The sequence below is a fragment of the Cervus elaphus genome, chromosome 29 (genome assembly GCF_910594005.1).
Source record: "Cervus elaphus chromosome 29, mCerEla1.1, whole genome shotgun sequence".
NCBI classification, from domain to species: Eukaryota; Metazoa; Chordata; class Mammalia; order Artiodactyla; family Cervidae; genus Cervus; species Cervus elaphus.
The window spans coordinates 11155347-11179728 of record NC_057843.1 but is presented as its reverse complement, the minus strand read 5'-3'; the positions used below and the strand labels follow the sequence as shown (position 1 = coordinate 11179728).

At 42.1% G+C, this 24382-nt stretch overlaps 1 protein-coding gene across 1 annotated transcript in view; it reads left to right on the top strand.

Annotated features, from left to right (window-relative positions):
• Positions 1 to 24382, top strand: part of ELP3 (elongator acetyltransferase complex subunit 3) — a 120840-nt gene that overhangs the window by 49145 nt on the left and 47313 nt on the right. The window contains exons 9-10 of the mRNA XM_043890843.1: positions 3080 to 3206; positions 12577 to 12770. Coding sequence (XP_043746778.1) covers positions 3080 to 3206; positions 12577 to 12770 — 321 coding nt within the window. The remainder of the gene's footprint in view (positions 1 to 3079; positions 3207 to 12576; positions 12771 to 24382) is intronic.

Genomic DNA, 24382 nt, shown 5'->3' with positions numbered 1-24382 from the left:
GGGACTTCCCTAGTGGTCCAGTGGTTCAGAATTCACCTGTCAATGTGGGGGACACAGGTTCGATTGCTGGGTGATGGTCATCGTTAACTAAGACCCCACATGCTGCGGGGTAACCAAACCTGTGTGCCACAATTACTGAGCCCATGCACCTCAACTGCATGGACTGGAGGTGCACCTCAACCCTTGCACCCACACGTGGGCACCCACGTGTGCCTCAACTCGAGAGCCAGCGCACCGCAAACTATAGAGCCCACATGCCCTGGAGCCCACGCACCGCAGCGAAGATTGTCTGTGCCACAACTGAGACCCAGCACGGTCGATCAGGTCATAAACAAATAAGCCCAGGTGAGATCTAACAGATTAGTTTTTATGAAGCAAATGCCAACTGGCAGGGTAGTGAAAGAACGGCTGGTGAGATGATAGGTATAAACTTTGAGAAATTTGAGAGTCTAAGGAAGGAAGGAGTAAGAGCTGATAGAGGCAATATGAAGTTCTTTTCCATCCAGAAATAAAAACAGGTTTCAGGAGTAGGTGTGTGTTGAGTTGGACCTTAAAGGCTACTTCACTTTAATAGGGGCTAGACAGACATGATGGAGGGTTGTGATTGGAGAAGGAACTAAAGGGAAATCAGGGAAACACATGGGTCAGCATCTTAGAAACAACCAAGAAGAGTTCCAGGCTAAGGAAGGCGGATGCTTCCCTTAAGGTAATTTGTTCTTGTTAGTTAGTCGATATGTCATATCCGACTCTTTGCGACCCCATAGACTGTAGCCCCTACAAGCTTCTCTGTCCATGAAATTTCTCAGGCAAGAATACTGGAGTGGTTTGCCATTTCACTCTCCAGGGAATCTGCCCAACCCAGGAATCGAACCCACGGCTCCTTCATTGGCAGCTAGATTCTTTACCACTGAGCCACCAGAGAAACCCCTTTAAGGTAATAGAGATCTCCAAAATGTTTTTGTCCACAGGAAGAGTCTGATGGATGTCAGGCTTGAGAAGGATCAGCGTGAATAGGATGCAGTCTTGTTGGGGAAGGCTTGAGCCGGAAACGCTGGTAGGACTGCTGCAGTAATAAGCAAGGATGTGCTGGAGGGGTGCCTTGAGGATGGAGTCTCTCGGAGGTCAGAGAAGCTTCCTGAAGAAAATGACGTGGAAGCCGAGACTCACAGGAAGAGTCTGAGTTAGTCAGGTGGGGAAGAGAAAGACTGCTTCAGGATGAAAGAAAAGTACAAGCAAGCTCCTGAGAGCGGAAGCACATCATGGCACGTTTAGGGATTTTGGAGTGATTTGGTTTGGTGGAGCATGAGGTGGGAGCCTGGTCAGAGGTGAGGCTGAAAGGGTCAGCAGAGGGACAAGAGCCTTAGAAGTTGGCCCAGTGGGCTTAGACTTTAATCCAAGGCCAGCTAAGTTGTGTTCAAGGCATATCTGCATTTTATTGATTGATGTATTGGTTGTCACACCACATGGCATATGGGATCTTAAGTTCCCCTACCAGGGGTCGAACCGCTGCCCCCTGCAGAGGAAACTGGAAGTCTTAAACCACTGGACCCCAGGGAAGTCCCCATATCCGCATTTTAGAAACATCACTTTTCAGGAATCACAGCGTGAGGGTGGACTAAGACGATGGAAGGAAGCCCAGTGCAGAGGCTGTTGCAGTAATTCGGGCAGGAGGTGATATCCTGAGAAGCAGTGTATGGTGACCGAATGGGAATGAGGGTGGGACAGAATGGGAAGGAGAGAGGCTGGGAGGCAAGATGAGTTTCATTGTGGAAAACTAGGCTTTAGACCCTTACATACTGGTGGAACAACCAGTGGAAGGCTTGCTTTAGAGCCGGGCTGTCCAGCAGAACATTGCACAGTGACTGAAATGTTCGGAACCCACGTTGTCCACTGTGATAGCACAGCCAAGGAACTGAATTATTGATTTGGATCAGTTTCAGGATGAACTTGAATAACCATGTGCGCCTCGTGACTACAGCATTGTACAGTGCAGCAGTAGAGTATTGGGTATTTGGGCTTGGTGTCAGAAGAGCGGCCTGACCCAGCCATGGAAATTGAGAAGTTGTTAGCAAGAGATCAGAGATTGAAGCCTTGGAAATGAATAGGAACCTTCAGAGAGTGGGCTGGGGTCCACAGTTTCTAGGAGTTTTTGGTGGTGAATGGGAAGGTCTTTCTGGTGAGAGCCCTGTGGGCTTCAGTTTTTAATAGCCCCAAACTATGAATAGGGCTTGCGTCTTGAATGTAGCGCTAGAATGGTAAACTGACTTATCCAACAGGCCCCAAATGCTTCTACCTTATCACTCAATTATTCTTTCTTCTGACTAATACTTTTTTAAGGACCTGCAAGCCCACCAGAGTGAAATGTACTTTGCATATTGATGAATCTGTCTCTTTCTGCCCCCCTTTCCCTTCCTCCCTTTCTTTCTCCCAATGAAACTATTTGTAATAAATATTTTTAAAAGAAAGGGCATAGCAAGATGATGCTCCTGTAAGGCTCTGATCTCACTATTCTTGTTTTTAACCTAAGTATTTGTATTAGCAGACTTATTTTGGCCCATAATGCTAAACCAGGTAATTTTAGTATATATTAATTCTTCTTCCCTGGTGGCTCAGTCAGTGAAGAATCCACCTGCAATGCAGAAGAACCAGGTTTGATCCCTGGATTGGGAAGATCCTCTGGAGAAGGAAATGGCAACCCACTCCAGTATTCTTACCTGGAGAATCCCTTCGGATAGAGGAGCCTAGTGAGCTATAGTCTGTGGGGTTACAAGAGTAGGACACAGCTAAGCGACTAAACCACCACTATATTAATTCTTGTGACCTCAGTCACTTGCTGTCAGAACTCGGAGGAGGTGCATAAGGGAATTTCTGAGAAATATCTCAGAAGTAAAATTATTTTTCTCCAGGCCTTCTTAGAAGCAGAGATGTAAAGATGACTTTCTAAGATTTCCTTTTCCCCAGCCATATTCTTCATTCCAGAGCTGCTGTTACCTGTGTCAGACTTTGTTTCCCCCTGTTGCTGCTGCTGACCTTCTTGCCTGTTTATTTGTGTAACAGGTAGTGAATTTTCTTTCCTCAGGGGCCACACTGTGAAGGCAGTGTGCGAGTCCTTCCACCTGGCCAAAGATTCTGGCTTCAAAGTGGTGGCTCATATGATGCCTGATCTGCCGAACGTGGGACTGGAGAGAGACATTGAACAGTTTATAGTAAGTGTTAACCCAAACCAAGCTGCTTGAGAAGCCTCTGCATGCCGCTTCTACCCTCTCTGCTTTTCTTCTTTTTTTTTAACTTTTTATTTTGTGTTGGAGTATAGCTAATTAACAATGCTGAGATAGTTTCAGGTTGATAGCAGAGGGACTCAGCCATATGTATACATGTATCCAATAAGTATAATTCTTCCATCTTTCGGGAATTATGTGGTTTTGTTCTCTGATTACTCCACTGGATATGAATATTTTTAATGTTAATTATATGAATGTTAATTCATTCATAATTATATGAATGTTAATTATATTTAATGTTAATTATATGAACTTTCTAGGCAATTTGTTAAAAATATTCCCCACACTATTCTTGGTCTTTTACTTTTGTTTCTGTTGTCAAAGCTTTCCTGCTTACTTATTTATTTAGTGATTTCTTAAGATGCTTCTAAGCTTAGAACTGCCTTTCTCTTTCAGGATTTCCTTAAACAGTGAAAGAAACTATTCTGTTTTCTTCTCGCCTTTCTGTTCTTTGAGTTTTAATACCTAACTCTGGGCTTGGTTTGCGTCTTAAAAAAAATTATTAGTTTATTCTTGTTGCGCTGGGCGTTCATCGCTGCACTCGGCCTTTCTCTAGTTGTGGCGCGGAGGGGCTCCTCTCGTTGTGATGCGCGGGCTGTCACTGTGATAGCCTCTCGTGCTGTGGGGCTCGGCCTCTGTAGGCTTCAGTAGTTGCGTCTCAGGCTCTAGAGCTTGGGCTCAGTAGTTGAGGTGCCCAGTCTCTAGTTGCCTGTAGTATGTGAAATCTTCTCTGACCAGGGATCAAACCCGTGTCCCCTGCATTGGCAGGCGGATTCTTATCCACTGTACCCTCAGGGAAATCCTGTTTGTTTTTACTCTATCACATGTTAGCTTGATCCATGTTAGCTTGGTCTTGGGAAATGAGATTGGTCAAAACGCTTTCTTCCTTCAGATTCTCAAATAGGAAAGTGGCTTAGGGCTATCCTTTTAGAGAAGAGGATGAAAATGTTTATCAAGTTATTTGATCAACAAAAAGACTTTTATGCTCTGTTATTAGAACACTGGAATTTATCATGATGTTCTTTATTTCCTTTCAGAAAGTTTATTTTTATTATTTCCAAGCAAATGAAATACAACTAAAGGTCTATTTTATAAGACAGCATTAATTCACAGATGTTCACAGATGTTACAAATTCCCTTATATTGACCATGTAATAGATTTTGAGTTGTATCTTCCTCTCAGTAGTATTAGCAGGGTACTCAGACTATAAGCCTAAAAGGCACCTGAAACACACATTTCTTTTCAGCACAGCTTCTGGGCAGGCCAGTGGTACTGCCAGAGTTCATAACTTTAAGTACTCTTGGGGGAAAAAATATGTAAAGTAATAGCAAGTAACTGAGTCTCACAATTTATTTTCTTGGTGTTTTCAAAATAAAGAATGGTTCAGAAATAACATTGCAAAGACAGCCCTCCAAGTAAACAGATTTATCTTCTTGTTTACAATCTTTTCAAAGAAAGCCACAGGGAATATGGGTAGACCGTATGCCTTTTCTAACTGCATCCCAGCAAATGAATAACACAATAGAGCTAAAATGAGAAATCAGATTTCTCTCGAGAAAAAAAATCCTCTGAAAAATCAATCTATAGATTATCGTAAGTATTTTTACAAATCAATTTTTTAAAAAAGATAGACACCCTAATAGAATGGGCAAAAAAAACTTGAACAAGCACTTCACAAATAAGATGTTCAGCTACTCAATAACTGTTCAAAAGTTTTCTAAGTCATTTATCTTCAAAGAAATGAAATTTAAAACTATAATGCATGGCTACTGTTTACTCATCAGAGTAGTGAAAATGATAAAAGATAATATCAAGTGTTGATAAGAGTGTGAAACAACTGGAACTCTCATTCTCTGTTAGTGGGAATATAGATTGGTACATCAGATTAGAAAGCTGTTTGATAGCATCTACGAAAAGCAAACATGCACATACTCCATGACCCAGCGATTCTACTTCCTCACGTTTACCCAGCGGAAATGTGCACATGTATTTACCAAAACACAGTCACAGATTTCTGAGGGTAGTGTCATCAGATTGAAAACACCCCAGGTGTCCATTAAAGTCAAATACATAAATAAGTTGTGGTATAGTCAAACAATGAAATACATAAAGCAGTAAGACTAAATTAATTATGGCTTCGTGAACATGGCTGATTCTATTCAACATAATATTGAGCAAAGGAAACCAGATCCAAAAGACAACCTAACATATAATTCTATTAATATGAGGTTCAGAAGCTTTGGGTGGATTTGTAACTGGAAGTGGACATGTGGTAGGCTTCTGAGGTCTTGATAATGTGCCTTTTCTTAGCTTGAGCATCTGGGTACTGGTTACATGATTTGGAAAAATCTGTCTTCAAGAGGAAAGGGACATATGTATACCAATGGCTGATTCATGTTGACCTATGGCAGAGACCAACACAATATTGTAAAGCAGTTACCCTTCAATTAAATAAATGTTTAAAAATCTATCAAGATGTACACTTATAATTTGTGTACTTTTCCATACTAAGATATGTTTCAATAAAAGGTTTACTAATTTTTTTTAAAAACTGGGTTTTGTCTAGGGAATCTTGTTTTCTAGAGATTTTCTGAACTAGTAGGCAGCATATTTTACACTTTAAAAACTTTTTCCTCCTCTACTTTTATTGTCACATATAGCCCACAGATAGTTCCCTTAATGTGTTTTATCCATTGGAAGCTTTGCTAAGGGGTCTACTTGTAATAATTGTAGAAGTCTATAAAATGTTATCACTCTGGAGGACAAGGTCACCTTGCCTGGTACATCCATAAAGCATCTACAGCTACTGAGGTATTGCAGCCATAGTATCTCTAGGGTTGTGTGCTGTGCACCTTAGTTATATATTGGCTTTATTAGGCTAATTGTTACTTAGGCTAATTCCAAGTCACTAAGAGCAGAAGTGGTCATTTGCATCTGTTCATTGTAGATTCACACTCTTATCTAGTGATAGGTGCAGAGCTGGTCAAAGCTGTGTGTGATAAATAGCATTTACTTATATTGTCCAGTAACTCAAATTTACTTTTGAAATGAAGTTTTCTTTTTCCTTATAAAGCTGAAAGTCCTGGCTATGATGGAGAATGTTTAACATCTTAGGACTTTATCTTCCAAGCATTAACTTCACCCTTTCCACCTGTCCTCAGATAGGACTGCAAAATGTTGTATCATTTATTACTCATAATAACTTTTTGCTGTTTCGGTCTTTTATTCTTTCAAAATTAGACTGCTTTTGGATATCCAAGTTCAGGGTGCTGAAAATGCTTAGCATTTCATCTAAGCATCACTAAGAAAGTGTTGGTTTCTCTTGAGGAAAAATTTATCTCCAGAACCTTCTGTCAGTCATGGGAAGTCTTTTAAAGTCCATCCATGTTTGCCCACCTTTTTGACTCTGAGGAGTTGCCCGCACCCACAATGTGCTGTTTTTCCCAAAAACCAAGTGATCAAGTTACAGTTTGGCAGGTCCTCCCCTGCCAACACAGACATACACATACACCCAGTCTTCCCTCAAACATTGTAGTATACTTGCTAACCTCCAAATCCAAAGGCTACTTCTCTGCTGACATTTTATCCAACCTTAGCGTTTGTTATTGTTAGACACTATCTCCAGGGATTGCCGTGATGGTCCAGTGGTTAAGAATCCACCTCCCAGTGCAGGGAATGCAAGTTAGATCCCTAGTCGGGGAAGGTAGATCCCACAGGACTATCTCCAGTCTGAAATTCCCACCTCCATGGCCTTTGTGACTCTGCTGTCTCCTGGTTCCCTTCTTACCTCTAGGACTATTTCTTTTCTGCTAGATCTTCTTTTTCTCCTCACTGCATAAGTGTGGCTTCTGTCTTTTGCTCTCTTCTATATGTGTGTGTCTGTCTTCTGTTGTCCCGATTTTAACACTTACACTTCAATGAATCTCATTTTCTCTCCAGTCTTAAGCCTCAGCTCTTAAGTCCAATTGCTGAATACTCTTCAACAGGCACCAGAGGCCTTACATGTACTTCAGACTTAATGTATCCGATATGGACATACTTCTCCATTCCCCAGTGGTCTCCCCTTCTGTTTCCTGTACTGTTTGTGGCCCCGCCATCCACATACTCTCCCAAGCTAGAAATTTAGGAATCATTCAGGAGGAAGTAGAAAATATTTGGACTCCAGAGCCAGACTGGGGCGAGCTTGCATCCCGGCCCCACCACTTGGTAGCACGCTGTTTGAACCGCTTTGTTCCTCAGTTTTCCCATCTTTAAAATGGGGCGGCTGTGAAGATGGGCAGAGATAACGCATCGTTAGAAAAATGCCTGGCAGAGCGAGTGCTCAGTGCGCCTGCTGCTGCCGCTCCTGTCACTGTTCCCTGTACTCCGGGCCAATCCCACAGGAGGTCCTGTCTGCTACTCCCCCTGAATGTCTTTTAAAGCTGTCCCCTCCTCTTCAGCCCCACCGCCATGGCTTCATGCTTTCGTCAGCTCACTGCAAAGGCAGACAGCTTCTTAGCTAATCACAGGGCCACCAGCCATGTTCCCGTCTAATGTATCATTCACATTACCAGCAGAATGATGTTTGTTAGTTTTTAAGTTTATAAAATAAGTGGAATTAATAAACTATTACTAAATAGTATTTGAGAATCCAGTACCTCCTAAGGGGGTCATATCGAAATGCAGTAGTCCTCTGCCACTTTCAACTGTTGTAGCCAGTGGTGGGGGCAGGGGTCCTAATATTTACCACCGTGTTTCCTTCTTGCGTGCTTGGATTGCTTTTTCCTGAGCATCAGTAGAGAGAATCTCTTGTCCTACTGTTGTTCAGTCGCTCAGTTGTGTCTGACTCTTTGTGACCCTGTGGACTGTAGCACGCCATGCTTCCCTGCCCGTCACCAACTCCTGGAGTTTGCCTAAACTCATGTCCACTGAGTCAGTGATGCCATCCAACCATCTCATCCTCTGTCATCCCCTTCTCCTCCTGCCCTCAGTCCTTCCCAGCATCAGGATCTTTCCCAATGAATTGGCACTTCACATCAGGTGGCCAAAGTATTGGAGCTTCAGCTTTAGCATCAGACCTTCCAGGTGGTCCAAGTATTGAAACTTCAGCTGTAGCATCAGTCCTTCCAGTGAATATTCAGGGCTGATTTCCTTTAGGATGGATGGGTTGATCCCTTTGCTGTCCGTGGGACTCTCAAGTGTCTTCTCCAGCACCACAGTTTGAAAGAATCAGTTCTTCGGTGCTCAGCCTTCTCTATGGTTCAACTCTCACATCCATACATGACTACTGGAAAAACCTTAGTTTTGACTATATGGACCTTTGCCAGTAAAGTAATGTCTCTGCTTTCTAATATGCTGTTTAGGTTGGTCATAGCTTTTCTTCCAAGAAGCAAGTATCTTTTAATTTTATGCCTGCAGTCAACATCTGCAGTGATTTTGGAGAAAATAAAGTCTGTCACCATTTCCATTTTTGCCCCATCTATTTGCCATGAAGTAATGGGATCAGATGCCATGATCTCAGTTTTTTGAATGTTGAATTTTAAGCCAACTTTTTCACTCTTCTCTTTGACTTTCATCAAGAGGCTCTTTAGTTCTTCGCTTTCTGCCATAAGTGTGGTGTCATCTGCATATCTGAAGGTTATTGACATTTCTCCCAGCAATCTTGATTCCAGCTTGTGATTCAGCCATCCTTGCATTTTGCATGATGTACTCTGCATAGGGGTTAAATAAGCAGGGTGATAATATATAGCCTTGAAATACTCCTTTCCTAATTTGGAACCAGTCCATTGTTCCATGTCTAGCTGTAACTGTTGCTTCTTGACCTGCCTACAGGTTTCTCAGGAGACAGATAAGGTGTTTTGGTATTCCCATCTGTTTAAGAATTTTTCACAGTTCGTTGTGATCCACACAGTCAAAGGGTTTAGTGTAGTCAGTGAAGCAGAGGTGGATGTTTTTCTGGAATTCTCCAAGTTCCTGTAAGCTTCAAATGTGCCCGTTCAGCGTTAAAGCCCCTCTGTCACTGGCCAACCCTGTCCAATACTCTAAGTTCCATTTTTAGGCTGAAGATACAACTCTTGGACATTTAATCTTCCAGCTCCAAACTGGACTGGCAATTCTCTGTCTAGTTCACAGGTGTCTTCCTTAGGGCTCCTTTTCTCACTCTCTACAGTCACAACCTTTGTTTTAGAAACCAGATTAATCCTTTTTATTGATTTATTCCTTTACGTGGGCTCCCCTGATGACTCAGATGATAAGAATCTGCCGCACTGGAGGAGGAAACGGCAACCCTCTCCAGTGTTCTTGCCTGGAGAATCCCCATGGACAGGGGAGCCTGGAGGGCTACAGTTCATGGGGTTGCAAAGAGGCAGACACGAGTGAACAGCTGACACTTCACACTTCAACACTTCCTTTACAAAAACACATTCTCCAGCAGCTTCCTAAGAAAGGATTCATCATGGAAAGTAAGCCTTTTACGTGTTCAAGAGTGTCTCTATTCTGTCTTCTACCTTCCCACTTAACAGAATTCTATAAAGCCATTTTACCTCTTTTTTTTTTAAAAAAACACGTTATGCCATTGTCTTGTAGCTCTTTTAGTGCTGCCAAGAAGCGTATTGTCATTCCTAACACTGTATTCCTTATTCCTTAAAAACTACAATATATATAACCTGGGTTTTTTTCACTCTGGAGAAAGTGATGCATTACACTGGTGTATCTTAAGAGAGTTTTTAAAAGTTAGTCATGCTATATTTTGATCGAGTCTCATCATCTGAGAGATTTCTTTGTACTATGGGACACTTTTTCCTGTTTCATCTTCTGTGTTCTGTTTCTAAAACTCGTATTTGAAATGTTGGCTCTCCCAGGTTGATTACCTGATATTCTTATCTTTTCTGTTTTTATTTGTCTTTTTTTTCCCTGTTTTCTTATTATTTTCTCACTTTATCTTTCAACTTTTCTGTTAAATGTTTTTGTTATAGTTTTAACTTCCAAGAGTTCTTTCTCACATTCTCAGTGTTCAGTTCTCTCGCACCCTCTTGTTTTATGTGTGTGTGTGCGCTCAATCGTGTCCAACTCTTTGTGGCCCCCTGGACTGTAGCACTCCAGGCTCCTCTGGAGTGGAAAATTCGTGGAATTTTCCAGGCAAAAATACTGGAGTGGGTTGTCATTTCCTTCTTTAAGGGATCTTCCTGACCCAGGGATCAAACAAACCCACATCTCTTGCGTCTCCTACATTGGCAAATTCTTTGCCACCTGGGAAGCCCTTTATGGATGTACTAGATCTTCTCTCTCTAAAGGACTTATAGTTTGTTTTTTTAAGGTTTATTTTTCCTTCATGCAATGCCTCTGTTTCCTCCAAGTTCCTCTGTTTCTTTTTGTTTTGGTCTACCTTTCCTGTTTTAGACTTCCCCCCAAGTATCTGGTAATCCTTAGCCAAATGGTCATGCTTTAAAGTGAGGAGCTGAAAACCAGATCACAAGCTGTTTATGGCTTGTTGATGGTAACCTTCCTTTCTTTAGGGGATTCCCTAAAGAACTCTTATTTAGGACCATTTATTTAATCCAGAGACAGACTCTGCAGCTTGCTCCTGGGAGCTGTGGGGGCTGTGGGTGTAGGTCACAGCAAACTGATTACTAGTGTCCAGGGGCAGGGTGGGCTCCACCATTTACCATGCTGGCTTTCACTTACTCTCCTTGTTTTCAAGCTCTGATCCTCACGCATGTCTTCTTTTGCACCTGGAATCTCAGAGTCCAGCAGCTTTCCAGTTTCTCCAGGGAACAAACGGGCAGGTGACCGCCTGTAGAAGGACTCAGGAATTAGGGGGATTAGAGATAAATCTGTGGAAAGACTTTGATCCAATGCTGTCTTCCCTCCTGCCTGTTGCCTGCTGTTTCTGATTCACATGCCTTCCTGGGACCCTTGTGTGACTGAGCTGCCCTTTCATCCGTACCCTCCTTTGCAGATAGTTCGTTTGCAGTTTTCTTCATTTGGAGTCATTTACCAATCTTCCATTTTCTGTCTTCCAGAAATTTACTGCCATCACTTATTCCTCCTCCTCTCTCCTCTAATGTTCCCTTTGTTCCTCTGGGTTTATGCTTTTAAAAAAATTATTTCCTGTTATTTAGTGTGATTTTGGAAGAAAAGGAAAGAAACATATTTCAATTCTCTGCATTTAACAAGAAATCCTGCACCTGTTCGATCTATTATCATTCTTATGAAAGGATTTTATCAGCCCTTATCTCCTTATCTCCTAAATTTATTATACAAGTAGCCAGAAGTACTTTGCTGAAATCCTATATTCCCCGTATGGATGCAGACTAGGTGGAGAGTGACTTGCATACATAGGCTTTGTGGATGGCTATAGAATACTTATTAAAGACTGGATGACTCTTTAAAATATAAATGTTACAGGGAAAATTACACGCAGTTACAGCAGACTGTTCCTCAGAGCCAATGGTGCACAAAGATTAGAGCATTTAAGATGATAATAGGAATCAATGAGAGAGATCGAAAACTCAGTAGTTACATCTCTTTGGAAAGCAGTTACACAATGGAAAGCTCTGGAGTAATAACCGCACAAGATAGAAAGCATTTACTCCATACACAAGATACAGTACTCTGGCCAGTTAGATACTAATGCCGGGTCGGGGTGAGAGGAAACTATGTGAATCCACTTTAATTCCTCCATCACATACCCACACAGTCATACCCAGGGGTCAGCATACTTTCTCTGCAGAGGGCCACATGGAAAACATTGTAGGTTTTGCAGCCCAGATAATGATCTATGTCACTTTTAAAAGTCACTTTTAAATATATTACATTATTAAAGGAGGATACGGTCTGGAGGTAAAGGCGGGCATCAGATGAATCGTCAGTATGATGATGATAAGAAAGCAATAATACAGAATTCCACCCCCACCCCAAAAAAAAATTTAAGTGAAGCAATTTGTATTTGAAGGTCAGTAAGACCTCGTTGAAGAATTGGCATTCAAGCTGAGACCTAAAGGTGAGCTAGATGAAGAAAACCTGATAAAATTTCCAGGCAGAGGGAATGGCCTTTGCCACGGCAGGAAGGCAAGGTGGGGAGGGTGGCAGCAGTGGCCAGGAGGTGGGTCAGCCAGGGCTCGGGCATCCAGCACCCAAGTGTGTGGCTCCCGTGAGACTGTAAAAACAGTGAGTTTCTATTCTGTCTCCCTCCCCTCACTTGATGGAAAGTAGTCTAGGGACCAGGCAGGTATGTGAGAGAAGTCGGCCCAGGATGGAAGCTTCACCATGGGTAATCTCCATGTAACTAATGGAGCTCATCTTCTCTCTCCACAGGAGTTTTTCGAGAACCCAGCTTTCCGTCCTGACGGTTTGAAACTCTACCCCACCCTGGTGATTCGTGGGACAGGGCTCTATGAGCTGTGGAAGTCAGGAAGATACAAGAGTTATTCCCCCAGCGACCTGATCGAATTGGTGGCCCGGATCCTGGCCCTCGTACCCCCGTGGACGCGAGTGTACCGCGTGCAGAGGTAGTGTGTTACCTTTCCTGCCAGCAGTCATTAGTGACAAGCCTGTCTGTCCACAGTTTCTAATGAGAACAGTGTCACTGAAAATTGATGGGTTTGAATTTTTTTCATTACAAACGGGACACCAGGAATGCTCTCTGTAGATGGAGGGTCTGGGGACAAATGGGACATCAGGAATGCTCCCTGTAGATAGAGGGGTTGGGAATGATAAGACAGGTGTCCAAGCTGCTTTGCTATGTCATGGGTATCCACGTGTTCATCCGTCTACTCGTTCATGAGCCAGGAGATGGATGGAGGGTGATGGGCAGCAGTGTGGTGTGGGGTTGCAGGAGCCTGTGACTCGATCAGTGCTTCCTCTTCTGGATCTGCTCCAGCCCAGATCCTATAGTGAGTGTAAGAGGACACACTGTGGCCATATGTGTGTTAATCCCTGTTCTAGAGCCTCTGAAAGAGTAGCAACAGGCATTCTTCACTGATATTAATGTAAGTATGGAGAAAGAGTTACCTGTTCCTGTTGGCATGAAGGAAGTCATCTGAACTGTGTTTTCTAGGAGAGAGAATCTGAGATCTCATTTACAATCATGGTTGGTTTGTTTTTTTTCTTGTCTGTGCTCTGAGGCATGCGGGATCTTAGTTCCCTGATCAGGGATCAGAACCATGCCCCCTGCAGTGGAAGTTTAGTTCAGTTTAGTCGCTCAGTCGTGTCTGACTCTTTGCGACCCCATGGACTGCAGCACGCCAGGCCTCCCTACCCATCACTAACTCCTAGAGCTTGTTCAAACTCATGTCCATCGAGTCAGTGATGCCATCCAACTGTCTCATCCTCTGTCGTCCCCTTCTCCTCCCGTCTTCAATCTTTCCCAGCATCAGGGTCTTTTCCTATGAGTCAGTTCTTCACATCAGGTGGCCAAAGTATTGGAGTTTCAGCTTCAATATCAGTCCTTCCAATGAATATTCAGGACTGATCTCCTTTAGGATGGACTGGTTGGACCTCCTTGCAGTCCAAGGGACTCTCAAGAGTCTTCTCCAACACCACAGTTCAAAAGCATCAATTCTTTGACGCTCAGCTTTCTTTATAGTCCAGCTCTCACATCCATACATGACTACTGGAAAAACCATAGCTTTAATTTGACAGATCTTTGTTGGCCAAGTAATGACTCTGCCTTTTAATATGCTGTCTAGGTAGGTCATAGCTTTTCTTCCAAGGAGCAAGCATCTTTTAATTTCATGGTTACAGTCACCATCTGCAGTGATTTGAGAGCCCTGAAATATAAAGTCTGTCACTCTTTCCATTGTTTCCCCATCTATTTGCCATAAAGTGATGAGACCAGATTCCATGATCTTAGTTTTCTGAATGTTGAGTTTTAAGTCATCTTTTTCACTCTCCTCTTTCACTTTCATCAAGAGGCTTTTTAGTTCTTCGCTTTTTGCCATAAGGGTGGTGTCATCTGCATATCTGAAGTTATTGATATTTCTTCTGGCAGTCTTGATTCCAGCTTGTGCTTCATCCAGCCTGGTATTTCGCATGATATACTCTGTATATAAGTTAAATAAGCAGGGTGACAATATACAGCCTTCACATACTCCTTTCCCAATTTGGAACCAGTCTGTTGTTCCATATCCAGTTCTAACTGTTGCTTTTTTTCCTGCATACAGATTTCTCAAGAAGCAGGTAAGGTGGTCTGGTATTCCCATCTCTTTTAAGAATTTTCCACAGTTTGTTGTGATCCACCCAGTCAAATCTTTAACATAGTCAATGAAGCAGGAGTAGATGTTTTTCTGAAACTCTCTTGCTTTTTCAATGATCCAGCGGATGTTGGCAATTTGATCTCTGCTTCCTCTGCCTTTTCTAAATCCAGCTTGAACATCTGGAAGTTCACAGTTCACGTACTGTTGAAGCCTGGCTTGGAGAATTTTGAGCATTACTTTACTAGCATGTGAGATGAGTGCAAATGTACAATAATTTGAACATTCTTTGGCATTGCCTTTCTTTGGGATTGGAATGAAAACTGGCCTTTTCCAGTCCTGTGGCCACTGCTGAGTTTTCCAAAGTTGCTGCCATATTGAGTGCAGCACTTTCATAGCATCATCTTTTAGGATTTGGAATAGCTCAACTGGAATTCCATCACCTCTGCTAGCTTTGTTCATAGTCATGCTTACTAAAGCCCACTTGACTTCACTTTCTAGGATGTCTGGCTCTAGGTGACTGATCACACCATTGTGCTTATCTGGGTCACGAAGATCTTTTTTGTATGTTTCCTCTGTGTATTGTTGCCACCTCTTCTTAATATCTTCTGCTTCTATTAGGTTCATACCATTTCTGTCCTTTATTGTGCCCATCTTTGCATGAAATGTTCCCTTGGTAGCTCTGATTTTCTTGAAGAGATCTCTAGTCTTTCCCCATTCTGTTGTTTTCCTCTATTTCTTTGCGTTGATCTCTGAGGAAAACTTTCTTATCTCTCCTTGCTATTCTTTGGATCTCTGCATTCACATGGGTATATCTTTCCTTTTCTCCTTTGCCTTTCGCTTCTCTTCTTTACTCAGCTATGTGTAACAGCTATGTTGGCTGTACTCAGACAACCAGTTTGCCTTTTTGCATTTCTTTTTCTTGGGAATAGTCTTGATCACTGACTCCAGTACAGTGTCACAAATCTCTGTCCCTAGTTCTTCAGGCACTCTGTCTATCAGATCTAATCCCTTAAATCTGTTACTTCCACTGTATAATCATAAGGGATTTGATTTTTGTCATACCTGAATGGTCCAGCGGTTTTCCCTATGTTCTTCAATTTAAGTCTGAATTTGGCAGTAAGGAGTTCATGATCTAAGACACAGTCAGCTCTCAGTCTTGTTTTTGCTGATTGTATAGAGCTTCTCCATCTTTGGCTGCAACAAATATAATCAGTCTGATTTCGGTATTGACCATCTGGTGACGTTCATTTGTAGAGTCTTCTCTTTTGTTGTTGGAAGAGGGTGTTTGCTATGACCAGTGCGTTCTCTTGGCAAAACTCAGTTAGTCTTTGCCCTGCTTCATTCTGTACTCCAAGGCCTAATTTGCCTGTTACTCCAGGTATCTCTTGACTTCCTACTTTTGCATTCCAGTTCCCTATAATGAAAAGGACATCTTTTTTTGGACCTAGAAGGTTTTGTAGGTATTCATAGAACCATCCAACTTTAGCTTCTTCAGCATTACTGGTTGGGGCATAAACTTGGATTACTGGGATATTGAATGGTTTGCCTTGGAAACAAACAGATCATTCTGTCGTTTTTGAGATTGCATCCAAGTACTGCATTTCAGACTCTTTTGTTGACTATGAGGGCTACTCCATTTCTTTTGAGGGATTCTTGTCCACAGGAGTAGATATAATGGTCATCTGAGTTAAATTCACCCATTCCAGTCCATTTTAGTTTGCTGATTCCTAAAGTGTCAATGTTTACTCTTGCCGTCTCCTGTTTGACCACTTCCAATTTACCTTGATTCATGGACCTAACGTTCCAGGTTCCTATGCAATAATGTTCTTTACAACATCGGATTTTACTTCCATCACCAGACACATCCACAACTGGGTGTTGTTTTTGCTTTGGCTCCATCTCTTAATTATTTCTGAAGTTATTTCACCTTTCTTCTCCAGTAGCATATTGGGCAGCTCCTGACCTGGGAGTTTATCTTTCAGTGTCCTATCTTTTTGCCTTTTCATACTGTTCATGAGGTTTTTAAGGCAAGAATACTGAAGTGGTTTGCCATTCCCTTCTCCAGTGGACCACGTTTTGTCAGAACTCTCCACCATGACCCGCCTGTCTTGGGTGGCCTTAGTTTCACTGAGTTAGACTAGGCTGTGGTCCGTGTGATCAGTTTGGTTAGTTTTCTGTGATTGTGGTTTTCATTCTGTCTGCCCTCTGATGAATAAGGATAAAAGGCTTTGGAAGCTTCCTTTTTTTTTTTTTTTTTTAATTTTTTATTAGTTGGAGGCTAATTACTTCACAACATTTCAGTGGGTTTTGTCATACATTGATATGAATCAGCCATAGATTTACACGTATTCCCCATCCCGATTCCCCCTCCCACCTCCCTCTCCACCCGATTCCTCTGTGTCTTCCCAGTGCACCAGGCCCGAGCACTTGTCTCATGCATCCCACCTGGGCTGGTGATCTGTTTCACCATAGATAGTATACATGCTGTTCTTTTGAAATATCCCACCCTCACATTCTCCCACAGAGTTCAAAAGTCTGTTCTGTATTTCTGTGTCTCTTTTTCTGTTTTGCATATAGGGTTATCGTTACCATCTTTCTAAATTCCATATATATGCGTTAGTATGCAAGCAACTCCTGAAGCTCAATTCCAGAAAAATAAATGACCCAATTCAAAAATGGGCCAAAGAACTAAACAGACATTTCTCCAAAGAAGACATACAGATGGCTAACAAACACATGAAAAGATGCTCAACATCACTCATTATTAGAGCAATGCAAATCAAAACCACAATGAGGTACCATTACACGCCAGTCAGGATGGCTGCTATCCAAAAGTCTACAAGCAATAAATGCTGGAGAGGGTGTGGAGAAAAGGGAACCCTCTTACACTGTTGGTGGGAATGCAAGCTAGTACAGCCGCTATGGAAAACAGTGTGGAGATTTCTTAAAAAACTGGAAATAGAACTGCCATATGACCCAGCAATCCCACTTCTGGGCATACACACTGAGGAAACCAGATCTGAAAGAGACACGTGCACCCCAATGTTCATCGCAGCACTGTTTATAATAGCCAGGACATGGAAGCAACCTAGATGCCCATCAGCAGATGAATGGATAAGGAAGCTGTGGTACATATACACCATGGAATATTACTCAGCCGTTAAAAAGAATTCATTTGAACCAGTCCTAATGAGATGGATGAAACTGGAGCCCCTTATACAGAGTGAAGTAAGCCAGAAAGATAAAGAACATTACAGCATACTAACACATATATATGGAAGCTTCCTAATGGGAGAGACTGACTGAAGGGGAAACTGGGTCTTGTTCTGATGGGCGGGGCCATGCTCAGTAAATCTTTAATCCCATTTTCTGTTGATGGGCGGGGCTGTGTTCCCCCCTTGTTGTTTGACCTGAGGCCAAACTCTGGTGGAGGTAATGAAGATAGTGGTGACCTCCTTCAAAGGGGCCCGTCCAGGCACTGCCTCACTTGGTGCCCCGACCCTGCAGCAGGCCACTGCTGACCCACACCTCCACCAGAGACTCCTGGACACTAACGGGCAAGTGTGGGTCAGTCTCTTGTGGTCACTGCTCCTTTCTCCTGGATCCTGGTGCACAACGTTATGTTTGTGCCCTGCAAGAGTGTTTCCCCACGCCTGTGTAAGTTCTGGCGGCTCTGTGGTGGGGTTAATGGTGACCTCCTCCAAGAGGGCATATACCATACCCACGTCTGCTGCACCCAGCCCCCTGCTCCTGCGGCAGGCCACTGCTGACCTGTATTTCCTCAGGAGACACTTAAACACTCAAAGCCAGGTCTGGCTCAGTCTCTTGCGGCCTCCTGGTGCACACAAGGTTTTATTTGAGCCCTTGGAGCATCTCTGATGGGTATGGGGTTTGTTTCTAAATGCAGTTTCGCCCCTCTTGCCGTCTTGCTGGGGCTTCTCCTTTGCCCTTGGATGTGGGGTATTATCTCTTTTTGGTGGGATCCAACATTGTTCTGTCAACGGTTGCTCAGCAGCAAGTTGTAATTTTGGAGTCTTCGCAGGAGAAGATGAGCACACATCCTTCTACTCCTCCATCTTGTAGAGACACTGTAGTGGAAGAGTGGAGCCCTAACCACTGGACTGTCGGGGAAGTTCCACCCTGCCTTTTTTTCCTAACTAGAAACATAACACTGAAGATAAAAGTTAAAAGCCATGAAGTTACCTATTTACTACAATCCTGACAAAGCCGTCCCTGCATTTCCTGGTTGTTAAGGCACATTTCCACCACCCTGCTCAAAACCACCCAGATTCTAATATTACCAGTAAAAGGCCAAATGGGATTAACAAATAGATGTCCTGTCAGCTATCCTGTGAGTAGTACTCAGCTGAGCACAAAGACTGTGCTACTCATAACATACAGCAGAACTGTCAACTACGGGAAAATCATCAAGGATGTAAAATAATGGATTTGCTTAAAGGTCAAAGGGTGTTTGGGCTTCCTAGGTGACTCGGTAGTAAAGAATCCACCTGCCAATGCAGGAGACACAGGTTTGATTCCTGGTTCAGGAAGATCCTCTGAAGCAGGAAATGGCAGCCTACTCCAATTTCCTTGCCTGGAGAATCCCATGGACAGAGCCTGATGGGCTACAGTCTATGGGGTCGCAGAGAGTCAGACATGACTGAGCAACTAAACAAGAACAACATCAAAGAATGTTTACACATTTCTGCCACAACATATTGATTTCTTAAACTTTTATGATTGTTGGCCCACCATAAGGACCTAAATTGCTTAATGATCTCTCTTTTTTTTAAGTACAGTTAAAGATACAAAAGAGAAGGACTTCCTTGGTGGTCCAGTGGTTAAGACTCTATGCTCCATGGAGCACATGGAGATGCCAGTCTCCATGTGCTCCATGATCCTAAGTTCAATTCCTGGTCAGGGAACTAGGATCCTGCATGCTATATGACGTGACCATAAGTAAATAAATACACACCAATTTCTTTTAAAAAAATTACCTAAAAAATTACTAAGGAGATAGTGATGAGAAAATTCAGCTATCACAATTATTTGCATTCTCCTCCTTCTGTTTCACCTTTCTGGAACAATTCAGTCTAAGAGACATTAGGAGGTAGTGAGCCATGCAGGAGTCCGCATGGAGATCTAGGGAGCTGTGGGACCCAGAGGACGGGGAGGAGGGTGTTCTTGTGGAGGAGTCAGTTGCGGAATTCAGGCTGGAGCAGCCCAGATGTGAGGGGGGACATTCTCATTGAGGCCTGCCCTGGCACCTTTGGTCAGCAGGGCGAGGAGAGTGTGTCCAGGGGATCCAGAGATGAGGACAGAAAGAAAGGGTCAGTAACATGCAGGAGGTGGATCTAGTAGGTAGACAATATTAAGGGTAATGGAGCTGGGTTTTTGTTACCTGAAAAGGGAATTTGTCGTTGTTGTGCAGTTGCTAAGTAATGTCCAGCTCTTTGTGACCCCATGGACTGTAGCCCTCCAGGCTGCTCTGTCCATGGGATTCTCCAGGCAAGAATACTGGAGTGGGTTGCCATTCCCTTCTGCAGGGGATCTTCCCAACCCAGGGATCAAGCCTGCTTTGGCAGGCAGGTTCTTTACCATTGAACCATCAGGGAAGCCTGAAAATGGAACTACAAATATGAAAAAGGAAAAAATTAGGATGTACCACATGGTGTTCTGGAATAGGGGATACTGGTGTGAACTTGTGGTTTTCAACCTGTGCAGTAGATATAGAAATAATTGTAAGAAACAATAACAAATACAATTTGTGTGTGTGGACATGTCCTTTTCACGGACTACTTAATAGGCATGGATTTTGCAGTTCTGGGCTGCTTGTTGGTGAGGTGGCTATTTGAAATGGCCTCTAAACATAGTACTGAAGTGTTGTATAGTGTTCCTGAGTGCAAGAAGGCTATACCGTGCCTTATGGAGAAAATACCTATGTCAGATTAGCTTCATTAAGACATGAGCTATTTGAGGCATGAGTTCAATGTTAATGAAGCATCTCTCCATCTGTTGAGAGAAAGAGAGAGTGCAAGACCATAAATAGAAACACAAATTTTAAAAAAGTCATGTTTGATCAGCTGATGGAAATGCTGGGACCAGAGGCTCACAGGAAGCTGGGATGGAGTCTAGGATTAGACAGTAGTAAAATGCCACTGTCAGTCTCTGCATTTTGGTGGTTGTATTATGGTTATGTAAAAGAGTATCCTTTAAAAAAAAAAAAGAATATAGTTGTTGTAGTAGATACTTAAGAGTATTCTGGGGGGCCACTGGGACATCTTGTTCCAAATTTACTTTCAAATACTTGAGGAATATAGTTATTGGTACTGCACTTGGGAATTTTTCTGTGACTTTGAGTTTGTTTTAAAAAAAATTAATATGATAGAAAACAAAGATGCAGTAAATAGTGTTAACAACAGCAAAAGAAGTTTCCTTTGCATTTAACTGACTGGGGCCACCAGAGAAAAACGAGTTCACTACTTCTCAGCAGTCAAGCGAGGCAACAAGTATCACAGAATAGACATTTCACAGCCATGGTCACCACAGTTGGCTTTTTTTTTTTTTTTCTTTTTAGCCAAGAGTAATAAGGCATAGCTGGGAAATCAGATGAAGAGTTTGCATCCTCCCCATTGTTTTTAGCTTTAAATTCCGTAATGCTCTAACCAGCGAGTCGCAAGCAACGAAGACATTGCTGTAACATTAAAAGCTTAATTTTATAGGTTTTATGAAATATCACTGAGGGACATTATCCTGGCTTACCATCAACTGAAAAAATAAGGGCTTTGAGAAAACAGGAGCAGCAAATATAATCTCTGCAGTAAAACTATAAAGGGGTCATGACAGAAAGAATTAAGAGTATGTGTTTTAGACAATCAGAAGGGCGTAGGAGGAGAAAGTCTTGATACTATGCATGACTAACATGAAGCTGATTAAAGAAACATCCATGTTCCCAGTTCTCCTGTCTCGACCCCATTACAGCTCTCTGGAGAATTGAACAGAAGAAGCCCTGCCCCCTTCCGCCCCCAGCTCTAATCCTAGAGGCCAGACTGTCAGAGGCGTTTCTGTATCAGTACATCGCTCACAGGCTTTACGTGGAACACGTAGTACAGGGGGGTGTAGGATTAAGCTTTTGAAGTGACACTCTCATTACTTTACCAATATGTGGGTGAATTAAAACCTGATAGACTACTGTGAAACAAGAGGTAAAATCTCTTTAAAAATGTGGAAGTGGTAATGTCCTCAGTGGATCTCCGGACAGTTTCTATTTGAAGACAGTGATGATTCAGTTGCCAACAGTGAAGACCTTTGGTAGAGAGTCATCTAGAGTTTAGCTGTGTGGTCAGATTTTTCATGCTTTGGGACTGATGATTCACTTAACTTTTTCTTTTTCTTTTTGATTTGGAGGAAGGTGGCTTTACACTGTTATGTCGGTTTCTGGAGTACAACACCGCGAATCAGCCGTAGCCGTGTGTATATCCCGTCTCTCCCTCGCTCCCCTCCCCCTCCCCAATCCCGCCTCTCTCGGTCACCCTGTCTTACATAGCAACTTCCCTCTTAATCCTGAAGTTGATCATTTTCTAGGATTTTTAATATAAAGATAAAATATTTTGTCATTTTATTTTTACATTTTTGTGTTTTTAATATAGCTATGATGTTGTTTTCCACGTTTCCATTAGAATTCTGGTTTTTTTTTGTAGCTGTCTGTAGACTTCCCTGTGGCTCAAACGGTAAAGAATCTGCCTGCAATGCAGGAGACCAGGGTTCGATCCCTGGGTCTGCAAGATCCTCTGGAGAAGGGAACAGCAGCCATCTCCAGTATTCTTGCCCTGAGAATCCCATGGCGGGCTACAGTCTGTGGGGTTGCAAAGAGCCGGACATGACTAAGCGACTAACACACATATACTGCGGAATTCATTCAAGTTTATTATATCTTGCTGTTTGTTTTTTAACCATTTTATTTACGTATTTTCTTTGTCTATACTGCATAATATGATTCAAGTTTATTTTATATTGACTTGCTTTTTGTTATCAATAATCACTGAAGTTCTTGACCAGGCTTTTGGGTGCCGGGGTGTAGGGTGTAATGTGGTACCACTCTTCATTGATCCCAGCACAGTTTTTTGATCATGAGGTTTTTATGCTTCTTCCCAACAAAGTTTGTAGAATAGTACTAATTATCCAGAACTTATATTTTCTTCTCAATTTTCAGCCATGTATTTATTTTTTTTGCAACATATATCAACAGAATGATATTTCATTTATAAAGGTACTATAAATCACTTTCAATATACGTGGTATTAACAGGCTTACATTATTTTTCTAAAACTTTCCTTGTATAATTGGGATGCAGTACATTTTGTTATTGTTGTTCAGTCGCCAAGTCATGTCCAACTCTTTGCGACCCCATGGAATGCAATGAGCCAGGCTTTCCAGTCCTTCACTGTCTCCCAGAATTTGCTCAAACTCATGTCCATTGAGTCCATGATGCTATCTAACCATCTCATCCTCTGCTACCCTCTTCTTTTGTCATCAATCTTTCTTAGCATTAGTCTTTTCCAAATATGCCACCCTTTGCATCAGGTGGCCAAAGTATTGCAGCTTTAGCATCACTCCTTCCAATGAATATTCAGGGTTGATTTCCTTTAGGATTGACTAGTTTGATCTCCTTGCTGTCCAAGGAACTTTCAAGAGTCTTCTCCAGCACCCCAATTCAAAGGCATCAATTCTTTGGCACTCAGCCTTTTTTATGATCCAACTCTCACATCCATTCATGACTCCTGGAAAATCCGTAGCTTTGACTATACAGGCTTTTGTCAGCAAAGTGATGTCTCTGCTTTTTAATACTCTAAGTTTGTCATCCCTTTCCTTCCAAGGAGCAAGTCCTTTAACTTCATGCCTGCAGTCACCATCCACAATGATTTTGGAGCCCAAGAAAAGAAAATGTCATCGCTTCTGCTTTTTCCCCATCTATTTGCCACAAAGTGATGGAACCAGATGCCATGAGCTTAGTTTTTTGAATGTTGAGCTTTAAGCCAGCTTTTTCACTCTCCTTTTCGCCCTCAATCAAGATGCTCTTTAGTTTCTCTTCACTTCTGCCATTAAAGTAGTATCATCTGCATATCTCAGGTTACCACCAGATTAAATCTTCATAGCAGGTGGCAGGTTTCATATTATTGCTGCCACTTCTAGTATTTTATGCTTCTCTTTATACTATCATCATCATCACTTCACAGGGTCTTGTATGATAGTATAATGAGTTCTCTCAACTTAACAGACAGTAAGTCTGTGAAGTACATTTTATACACTGGCAAATAATGCTTTTTGAATTCTATTTCTTGTCAGTTACTTAAAAAATAATCTTCATAGTTATCATTTTAGTGGCAGCCTGGTAATCTAGCATTTTAATTTGTCTCATTCAGCAAATTGTTCCCTAATGTTAGACATTTAGGTTTCTTCCTGGTTTCTTCATCTCTCTTTTATTATTATTATTATCTTGGCCTCCACTCCATCTAAAATTCATGTGCATAGAACTTTTTACTTCTGTTGAAGTAACCTGTTAGAGTAGTAGAACCCAGGAGAAGGATTACTCATAACAAAGGATCTAAGCATTGTTGTTATTAGTTATTATTCCTATTAACATAGGAATAACTTTCTGGAACAAGGAGTGTATAAATGAGTGTTACCTTTTTTGCTATGTATATTGATATGGTTTTCCAAAGGAATTATATCAGATTAAATAGCAGTTTCTGGTTTTATCACAACCTCTACAGAATTAAATGGTTATATTTTTTATTTTATTTACCTAGGAGTTTTAATTTGCATTTCCCTAGTATTAGTGAGGATTAACATTTCTCCCATGAAGCTGATTGTTATTTATGTCTGCTTACATCAGTTGTCTGTTTATATATAATTTGCCAGTCATG